This window comes from Misgurnus anguillicaudatus, chromosome 5 (assembly GCF_027580225.2).
Source record: "Misgurnus anguillicaudatus chromosome 5, ASM2758022v2, whole genome shotgun sequence".
In the NCBI taxonomy this organism is placed as follows: Eukaryota; Metazoa; Chordata; class Actinopteri; order Cypriniformes; family Cobitidae; genus Misgurnus; species Misgurnus anguillicaudatus.
Window position 1 is genome coordinate 30,639,261 of NC_073341.2, and position 10,927 is coordinate 30,650,187.

At 36.5% G+C, this 10,927-nt stretch overlaps 1 protein-coding gene across 1 annotated transcript; it reads left to right on the forward strand.

Annotated features, from left to right (window-relative positions):
* Positions 1-1,286: 1,286 nt before the first annotated feature.
* On the forward strand, positions 1,287-9,901 carry st6galnac5b (ST6 (alpha-N-acetyl-neuraminyl-2,3-beta-galactosyl-1,3)-N-acetylgalactosaminide alpha-2,6-sialyltransferase 5b). Its single transcript, XM_055169092.2, has 5 exons — positions 1,287-1,460; positions 2,180-2,356; positions 4,934-5,325; positions 6,145-6,252; positions 7,978-9,901. The coding sequence occupies exons 1-5, from the start codon at positions 1,449-1,451 to the stop codon at positions 8,198-8,200; spliced, it is 912 nt and encodes a 303-aa protein (XP_055025067.2). The 5' UTR covers positions 1,287-1,448; the 3' UTR covers positions 8,201-9,901.
* The last annotated feature ends 1,026 nt before the right edge of the window (positions 9,902-10,927 follow it).

Sequence of the window (10,927 nt, forward strand, 5' to 3'; positions counted from 1 at the left end):
AAAGTCTAAATTGATTTTGTTCTAAGTTTTCCAGTATACACACACATAAAGAATGTAAATATTTATGAATATTTATACCAAATAATATTTGTGAATACATGCACAGAAAATAGTAGCATCACAGTAACACAGTGACTTAATCTTCCAGTTTTGAGAGTGCAAATCCTTATACCATCATATGTACTGACTGATGTGTCAGTCACTGTGCTTCCATAATGAATATCTGATGGATTATGATGGTTTCTTAAGTGACATCATTAAGGGAACTGAATTTGAGCTTGATGTATTGCAGACCAGTAGTCCTCATCAATTAATGTACTGTACTGTTATAAATTGCTAATGTAGTTTGAAAGCACACTCCAGAAACATACAGGGTCAGATTGCCTGGTTTGTCTACAGTTTAGTAAAGTCACATATCTTATCCTGCCTAGGACATTGTTTTTAACCAAAGTGTGTTGACAAAATTTTTATAGAAGCAAAATTTCAAATGATTCGAAACCTTACTGAATACATGCCCTAGAAATGTGGTTTTGTCAAGAATGTGCAACTGAGCTTCATACTTTCAGAAAAAAGGTACGAAAAGGTACCTTTTTGTCACTGGGACAGTACCTTTTAAAAAGGTCCTAAAATAGGCTAATGTAGATACAGATATGTACCTTTGAGGTACTAGCATACCTTAGAGGTACCAATATGTACCAAAAGTGTACTTTTTGAAAAGGTACCACCCCAGCGACTGTTGTACCTTTATGTAACTTTATTTCTGAGAGTGTAGAGTAATACAATACAATACAATAAATTCTATGATTTTGCAGAAACTGTGCACATCTGAATTAAGACTATGTTTTGCTTTTGTATTTTGATTTATGAATCATTATTTTAATCAACTCTTTTGATAGGGCATAATAAGGAATGGTGCAAAACTATTTAATTTAACCCCACAATAAATCTCTCCTTACAGTAGGATACAGAAATTTTTGACATCAACCCCAAAAGTACCTCAATTGGTCCAATAAGGTCATGGGTTCGACCCAGAGAACACACATACTGATAAAAATGTATACTGTACTGTAAGTCATAAAAGCATCTTCTAAAACGCCTTGTAAAAAGCTGACTGCATCAAAATGATTCAGAAATCTTCTAAAAGTCTTTACATATCTCATATTGTAACAAAAATACTTTTTTTTTTACTGTATTTTGTCAAAACGTTGTAGGCTAATATTTGTAATAATAATCCGGCGTCCTTTAAGACCAGGCGTGCACTGCTCAGTCTGTGAGATCAGATTCAGTTTTAGTCTTCAGATGCATCTGGGCAGATATGAGGTGCGCGTGTGAAGTCTGTGTTGCAGACGGAGCGATGCGAGCAGCTGTGATTCCGCGCGCTTGTTTGCGAGCTGAATGAAAACGCGCGCTGGACAAAACTGAGGGGATTAAGTTATACACTTCTCAATATGACGCCAACGGTAGGCTACTCTTTCTTAGATTATCTAAAATTGTATCTGTCTGTGCAGACATTCACCATGGTAAAGAAAGTTTTAAGCTTACTGTCATTTGCCACAGTTGATGTAACAGTAGCCCCCTAGCCTAGGCTATAAGTAAGTGTGACCCGTGGCGTAAATCACATAACCAACAATACCATGGCATTTGGTAATGGTGATTTAAGTCACACATATTAAACAGTTTACAAAACAGTAATTTACTTTGAGTAAACAAAAACTTACATAAACTAAAGCGTGACATGATTTTAAGTAAACCTAAAAAAATATACAGGTAGGCTGCACATTTCACTTGTGCTCACACATCCTTACATTAACTGTAAATCTGTTTAGTTTAAACACAATAAACATAAATGACTTTATTATTTAATTAAATGATTTGGTGATAAATTATTTTGAATTTAATTGAATTAAATTAATTATTTTGTCCAGTGACCCCATAAAAGGATGGGGTAGAACTAGAAGGGCATGAGAAACAGTAAATCTATTAGACAAATACTAAAAATAAACAATACACATTAACAGAAGTAAACATACAATATGAATAACATAACAGTAGCTACACAATAAAATCAGATAACAATAAAAAAATGTTATAATGATGGATGCATATAATGTATCAGTGTATAATGTTTAATGCCTGATGTGTGTATGAACCTTTGACAGTATGTTATTCCTCGTTTCAGCGTCACAGGATCATACTGATTGGTGTTGTGACAGTGTGTATGAGCGTATTGTTCCTGTACAACAACAGTTCTGCCAACACACCAGACAATCAGAATCAATCAGATGAGCATCAGATGAAAGACATGAGAGAGCAAACATCCGACTTAAAAGGTTACAGCAGTTTCATTGATCAAAAGGTGACATTTTTAGTTTAGGAACTAATTAACCATTTTATTTATTTAAATTTATTCATGATCTCAATTTCTTGAAACCTCCCTAATGATTTTAAATGATTTGAATAAATGGCTGGGCAGTAAGAGCAGAGTTGAGTCTTGGGTAAAATTGAAGTTATTAAAATGTGGAAACCCAATATACGGCAGTAATTACATAAACACACGATTAGCTTTAAGGAGTCATCCTAATGTGTACTGTTGTAGTCATTCTTCGAATTTGTTCACTTTTATTCTAAATCACAGACATTTAGAGTCTTTTTTGTCTGCCTGCTCTGCTGTCCTCTTTTTTCTTTCCCTGAAACCCTCACTTTTCCCAGAATTCAGCATTACTTTCTAATGTAATGTACAGCCAGTACCACATATTTAGATGATTCTGCATTAGTGATGCACCAAATATTTCATAAAAGCATCACTAGTCTGCATATTTGGATGATTTTCCTTTTAAACCTAAATGAAATTAAATCCTAATTTCTAATTCTAATTGAATGACTTCAAGACTTCAGTCTCCTCAAAAAAGCTCAAGATGTGTTTCGTGCCAAGAGAGGTCACACTAAATACTGACTGATGCCAGAAGTCGACATTTAGTGTCGAAAATTGTTTTACTTTTAATTTTGTGTACATATTTCCTGTATTATTTGTTTGTATCTTAAAAAGAGTGAAAAATAAATATGGATGGACATTAAAACTTTGCTAAAACAACAAAGCTGGTGATGGAGGTCTTAGACTTTTGCACAGTACTGTATATTTTAGCAGCAATTTTTAATGCAGACCTTGAAGTTTTTATTAGTCATCCAATAATATTTTTTAAAATCTTATTGGTTGTGCATTATGTGATATTAAGTGCGCTATGCTATTCCAAAGACTTTTTTCTGTCATCCGTTTAGGTTGCTTTCTCGCAAGTTTCTGATGATGTATCAGGTGGAGTCTGCCACTTTAAAGCGATTTAAATTGCATAAGCCGGTGATGCTATAATTTTTCCTTCCTAACAGCCCAGCCCTGATCAGATAAAGTGAATGGCTGCGAGCAGGTGTTGTCAGGTTTTTGCCTCCATGCTGATGTGCTGTAATCACCAGAACTATCATGATTGTGAATCTTCGTTTTCCTCTCTTTCTCCCTACTGTCAATCAGAATCTATGGCTTACAATTTAAATGCACAAAATGTTGTTTCCTTTCTGACTTGTTTTGAAAATAGTATTTTTGTGTATGGTACTATATGCGTGACAGCTTACAGACAAATTACATTTACACTCTTAAAAATAAAGGTTCTGAAAAGGTGCTTTACAACAATGCCAAAAAAGGTTTTCTATGGCATCATGAAGCACCTTTATTTTTATTTATTGTATCTAAACCAACCTACAGTGCATTCAAGCTATACATTTATTTTATCACGTGTATTCCCCTGGGGTTGAACCCAGGACCTTTGCGTTGCTAAGTTCAATTCAGCCGCATAGGGACAATCATTCTGATCACATAAGTATGTCACCATTTATTGTGAAGATGGATGATGTTTTAGGTGTTGTAAACCCAAAAATGAATTTAGTCACTATCACAGTATTTCATGCCAAACCTGTCTGACTTTCAACTGTGAACCAATAGGGGTACTTTTAAGTTTTATTTATGACTCACATTTAATAAAAAAGTCAGTTGTGTCAGCAAGGTTATGATCGTGCATCTGAAGAGAGAAAAAAGACAGATTTCTATGAGAGTTTGGAGAAATCTTTAGAAGGAGGATGTTAATAACAAATTATAAATGTGGATGCACTCTGACATTGGGGTTAGAGGCGGGGTTTGGGGTGGGGCTTCATTATTGTGTTTTCTAAGCTTTTGTATGATTCACTTCATACGAATTCAAACAAATTAGCCAACTTGCGTAAAATGCATACGAATTTCTGTAAGATCAGGTTGGATGTGAGCATTTCCCAGTATTGAATGCTTTGCTTTTGAAGCTTTTTTCTGTTGGTTGATTCTTAATTATGCTGAATGGATTCTTAAAGGCGCTCTAAGCGAATCTGTGCGACGACATTTTTAGTTGATGTTTGAACTGTTTTCAAACAAACGGAGCGTAGCTAACTCCTCCCCCTCCCTTCCATGCTTTCATGAACGCGCCCAACCCCCACCCCCAAATCCTTCTTGTCGTTTATTGGGCGGAACACTTTGTTATCATTTCTGGTGGTAGGTTTGGCCACTTTGTTTTTATTGCAGTTTGTGAAGCCTAGGCTGTCTACAGAGATCGCGTTTTATTACAGTTTGATCAGCGGACAGGGAGCAAGCAGATGAGGAGATGTTTGCTGTATGTAACAAAAAAATGTTTTATGTCTAAAATGCGTGAATTAGCTTAGAGCACCTTTAAGGTAAAAATTAAACAAGAATGTCTTTGTGGTACAAGACACTTTGATCTGTTATGCTTTTTCATTGTTTTCAGTAATCTCATTAAATCAAGGAGATCTAAACTATTCTATAGATTGACAAGTACTGTATACTGTATGTATTACGAACATAACCCCACAAACTCCTTATCATTGTCTCCAATTTAATCTTCAGCCTCTTAGGATGCATTGCAAATGTTGTGCCTTAGTGACCAGTTCTGGTCACATGATAGGAAGTGATCGAGGTGCAGAGATTGACCAAACTGAGTGTGTTATCCGTATGAACGACGCCCCAACACAAGGCTATCAGCAAGACGTTGGGCAGAGGACGAGTCTCCGCGTGGTTGCACATTCCAGCATGCAACGTGTGCTACGAAACCCCCACCAACTGTTCAACTCCAGCCTGGAGACGTTCTTTTTCTTCTGGGGCCCTGGAGACTACATGCGGCGGGATGGCATCCTGCGTCGGATGAAGCAGATGATTCCTAAACTACAGGTGTACATCATCTCACAGTTAAAGATGCTGCAGCTTGATGAACTCTTTAAGAAGGAAACCGGAAAAGATAGGTGAGGATGATAATGTGATGTCATGTAAGTTTATCCCAGTTTTGATGTGTTATAATAAACATGGGTTGTAATTTAACCTATGCTGGATTGTTTCAACGCAAAATGCTGGGCTGTTTAAACCCAATGTTGGGTCAAACTTTTTTGGATTATATAACTCACAGCTGGATTTATGAACCTTTATGAACCAATACTGGGTTAAAAATAACAAAGCATTTTTAGTGTGCAGCAAAAAAATTAATTTAGAGATAAGGCAGAACATTTTAAACAATTTAATAAAAAATGGAATGGTTATGTTGGGTGATTAAACTTTCAAGAAGTGCTCCTGGAAAGTTCACTTATGTGAAGACCACCGGAGCCTGTTTGGTTTGTTGGACCCGAGAGATTCTGCTTGGCATCGTTGTATATTAAGGAATCATCCTAATTCACTCTTGCATTAAAGACCTTGGCTGATGGTTGTGCAGCACACAAGATCTGTGCCAGCTGGAGATGACTGCCAGCTGGAATCTACCCCACCAGACATAAACTACCATCCTGAATCTGATGTGAAATACATGTCTTTAAACTCAAGTCTTGAATTTTCTGTCAGAAGAGATTACGGATCTTTTGTCAGCCTTCTATCTGCCAAAGTAAATCATCTAAGTTGTTTAGCGATACTTCTGTAAATCTGGGTAAACCTGATGTACCAAAGAGTCTCCAAGGAGACACCATATGTGTCTTTTATTTTGGGTTTTATAAATAAAATCATCAAATTTAGGAACAATAATTGTTTTCAGTTACATAATTTGCTTTTATTAAGATGGCTCTCTGCAATATTTTTAGAAGAGGATCCAATTCCTGGCTGAGCACGGGGTGGTTCACCATGGCAATCGCTATAGAGATCTGTGATAGGATCAACGTCTATGGGATGATTCCCCCTGAGTTTTGCACGTAAGACTTATGACTTCAATATTCGCTCTATTGAGAAACTAAATTATTTTATGGGGCTGAAAGTAAATAGTGTTTAGGTTGCTTAACCTAAAATATAAATGCATGAACAATAAGTCATTTAAAGGGATAGTTCACCCATAAATGAAAATTCTGTCATCATTACCTCCCTCTCATGTGGTTACAAACCTGTATAAATTTCTTTGTTCTGATGAACACAATGGAAGATATTTTAAGGAATGTTTGTAACCAAACCGATCATGAGCCCCATTAACTTTCATAGAAGAAAAAAAGGATATTATGGAAGTGAATAGGGCTAATGATCTTTTTGGTTACAAACATTCCTCAAAATATCTTCCTTAGTGTTCATCAGAACAAAGACATTTATTCAAAACTGTGTTTGACCCCCTTTTGCCTTCAGAACTGCCTTAATTCTACGTGGCGTTGATTCAACAAGGTGCTGAAAGCATTCATTAGAAATGTTGGCCCATATTGATAGGATAGCATCTTGCAGTTGATGGAGATTTGTGGGATGCACATCCAGGGCACAAAGCTCCCGTTCCACCACATCCCAAAGATGCTCTATTGGGTTGAGATCTGGTGACTGTGGGGGCCATTTTAGGACAGTGAACTCATTGTCATGTTCAATAAACTAATTTGAAATGATTCGAGCTTTGTGACATGGTGCATTATCCTGCTGGAAGTAGCCATCAGAGGATGGTGGTCATAAAGGGATGGACATGGTCAGAAACAATGCTCAGGTAGGCCATGGCATTTAAACGATGCCCAATTGGCACTAAGAGGCCTAAAGTGTGCCAAGAAAACATCCCCCACACCATTACACCACCACCACCAGCCTGCACAGTGGTAACAAGGCATGATGGATCCATCTTCTCATTCTGTTTACACCAAATTCTGACTCTACCATCTGAATGTATCAACAGAAATCGAGACTCATCAGACCAGGCAACATTTTTCCAGTCTTTAACTGTCCAATTTTGGTGAGCTTGTGCAAATTGTAGCCTCTTTTTCCTATTTGAGTGGTACCCACTGGGGTCTTCTGCTGTTGTAGCCCATCCGCCTCAAGGTTGTGCGTGTTGTGGCTTCACAAATGCTTTGCTGCATACCTCGATTGTAACGAGTGGTTATTTCAGTCAAAGTTGCTCTTCTATCAGCTTAAATCATTGGGCCCATTCTCTTCTGACCTCTAGCATCAACAAGGCATTTTCGCCCACAGGAGTGCCGCATACTGGATGTTTTTCCCTTTTCACACCATTCTTTGTAAACCCTAGAAATTGTTGTGCATGAAAATCCCAGTAACTGAGCAGACTGTGAAATACTAAGACCGGCCCATCTGGCACCAACAACCATGCCACTCTCAAAATTGCTTAAATCACCTTTCTTTCTCATTCTGACATTCAGTTTGGAGTTTAGGAGATTGTCTTGACCAGGACCACACCCCTAAATGCATTGAAGCAACTGCCATGTGATTGGTTGATTAGATAATTGCATTAATAAGAAATTGAACAGGTGTTCCTAATAATCCTTTAGCTGAGTGTATTCGTAACAACATGAGAGTAAATAATGTAAATAATGAGAGAATTCTCATTTTTGGGTGAATTTTAGGTAGCAACAATTTTTTTAACAATGTTTACAAAATAACAACTTGCATCGAATCGATTTCCTTTGTTTTGTTTTTTTTCAATTGTGACACCTATGTTTTAACAGGTCCTCCAACCCAGAGCCTCCAGTGCCATATCATTACTATGAGCCTGCTGGGCCAGATGAATGTACCATGTATCTCTCCCACGAACAGGGCCGCCACGGCAGCCACCATCGCTTCATCACAGAAAAACGCGTCTTTGCCAACTGGGCACGTATGTTCAATATACACTTCTACCAACCAGACTGGAGACCAGCAAATGTCGCTCAGAACCACACAGTCTCCTGACGTTCAGCCAGTTCAGATCCAGAAAAGTGGATGCTGTTTGTGGATATCTGTGCATCTGTTTGGAGTCTGGAACCTGTTGGTCACTTTGAGAATAACTTGTTTTATACTTTGTTGCCTAACAGGTTAACTTGAAAATCTTGAATACGTTTTGCGCCTTGTAGTGCTCCTTCATGTGGCTTTAAACATCAAGGACTATTTTATACTACAGTAAGCTACTTTTCAGATATGCCATGAAGGTTCTTAAAAGCACCTTTAACATCTGAAGAACCTTTCTGCTTCATAAAAGATTATTTAAGGTGAAAAAAGGTTCTTCAGATTATGAAAATGTATTAACTCATTCCCCGCCAGCCTTTTTTTTTTAAAGTTGCCTGCCAACATTTTTTGTGATTTACACAAAATTCCATCCAGGAAAATGTTCTTCTATAAATATCAAATAAAAACACAGAGCCTTTCAAACAAATAAACAAAAATGGGGAAAAAAATTCATATCTTCATTTGTTCTCTTTTTATAACCTCTTAAATATGAGTAGGTTTCTTCAAAAATACCAAATTTTGAGCAAAAAGCTGAACAAATGCAATTTTAATGATCAAAACATACACAGAGTTTAAATGATGTTAAATTAGTTTTTGCTCCAGTTTTTTAATAATTGGGTAAGAGTACCATCTAGTAATAGCTGATTACAGATTATCATAAAAACTCGTCAAGAAAGCGTTTTCATTGGCGGGGAAATGTTTTCTCTTAATTGACGAGATAATTTGTCAATGGCGGGGAAAGAGTTAAAGGGATACTTCACTTTAAAATGAAAATTCTGTCATCATTTACTCATCCTCATGTTGTTCTAAACCTGTATAAATTTTTCTGATGAACAGAAAAGAAGATATTTGAGGGATGATGGTAAACACACGGCAGATAGTGACCATTGAGTTCCATAGTAGGAATAAAAAAAATGATTGAATTTAATGGGTACCGTCAACTGTGTGCTTACCATCATTTATCAAAATATTTTCTTTATCATTCATCACAATACTTCCAAAATATTTTTTTCCTACCATGGAAGTCAATGGTCACTGTCTGCTGTGTGTTGACCATCGTTTCTCAAAATGTCTTCTTTTGTGTTCATCAGAAAAAAAGAAATTTATACAGGTTTTCATTTTAAAGTGAACTATCCCTTTAAGAACTGGTTCTTTGTGGAACTAAAAAGGTTGTTCTAGGGCATCCCTGTAAAGAGCCTTTAAGCTCTTTAAGAGTGTAGACTTTTTTGATTTATATACTTTGATTTATTTTGATTTTAACTGAAAAACTGTTGTACAGTTTTAAACTAACCTGTTATCACTTACAGCACATATAGGCTATTTTCCTTATTTAGTTTCCCTAAATTACTCATTTGATATCTGAGTAACACTGTTCCCCATGTGTAATTTTAGACATAATGCGTACAAGCGTGATCATTTATGCCACTTATAGTGTCAAGCACATAATGTTAGTGATTTCTAGCAGCATCCAAACGGCGCCACTTAAAAACTGGACATTTTCCAAATAACACTTTTATCATATAAACTCATTGGATTTGTTTGTGTATGTGAAAAGACATTTATCTCTTAAATTAAGATGTAATACTGTATGTAAATATGCAAATGCTTTTGAGGAAATGGTTTGAATGCATAATTATCAACATGATTTTATTAATTTGATCTTTTACAGCTATTGTTTGACCGTCTGTCAATTTCTCTCAAAGACCATCCAGCATCATAAAGTGCTTTAATGCAGACTCTTTCCTTTTTAAAGAGTTCTCCACATGTAACCATTTTGAACAGGAGTGGGGAATGTCAAACTGAATTTGCATTTTATACCCAAATTTAAGTCAGCACATTAAAACTAGTACACTATAATGTATCAAGATGCTAACAAAAAACAAAAAGCTTCAACAAATTTCTTAAAAGACACATTTTATACAATCTTTATACTTTGACTCAAGGCGTAAGGTGTAGGTCTTCTTTTTTTGATCAAAAGACACAACTTTGACCATGAGCGTGACCTTTAGAGTGAGAGAGCAGCCTTTAGTTTTTGAAATTCTGCTCGGCTCTTTATTCGATTCCCATTATAAAGGTTGTGTGAGAGCGTATTGACTTGCTGCCTGCAACGTTGTTCATTTTACCTCTACAGCTGAAAGTTGAGGCCAATGTGGAATGCTAATGGTGTGACATTCTCCGGCTTACATGAGCCGCACCGGTCTAATGGGATATCAAGTTATGACTTCTGCTTATTTACAAGGGCCGTTGAATGTGCCCAGAACAACAAGGACTGTGCCTCAGGTAGTCAAAGGAAATTGGGGGGATTTAAAGGACACAGAATGTGTAAATGAAGCCGGCCTTCGATTTAGCTCTGATTCCGTCTGTTCTTATAATCAGTCACCTGAGGCATCACTATGATAACAGGTGACCTTGCTGTGTAAGGCAGAAGCCCTAAATAAAATATACTTTTAAGGGACGTAGACTATCATTTGTTGAATTTACGAATTTACTAGCCTAGGGATTCTAGTGCCCAACTATTATAGGCAGTGTTGGGGGTAACGCATTACAAGTAACATGCATTACATAATAATATTACTTTTCTGAAGAAACGAGTAAAGTAGCGCATTACTTTTTGAATGTATACATTAATATTTGAGTTACTTTTTCAAAAAAGTAATGCAAGTTACTTTTTTAGTTTAATTAATTAAATAAAAA

Bases quoted from the DNA above. Each gene is read 5' to 3' on its own strand.
- st6galnac5b (XM_055169092.2), top strand. The intron at 2,357-4,933 runs GTGACATTTTTA...TTTAATCTTCAG, and splicing joins GCAGTTTCATTGATCAAAAG to CCTCTTAGGATGCATTGCAA. The intron at 6,253-7,977 runs GTAAGACTTATG...ATGTTTTAACAG, and splicing joins ATTCCCCCTGAGTTTTGCAC to GTCCTCCAACCCAGAGCCTC.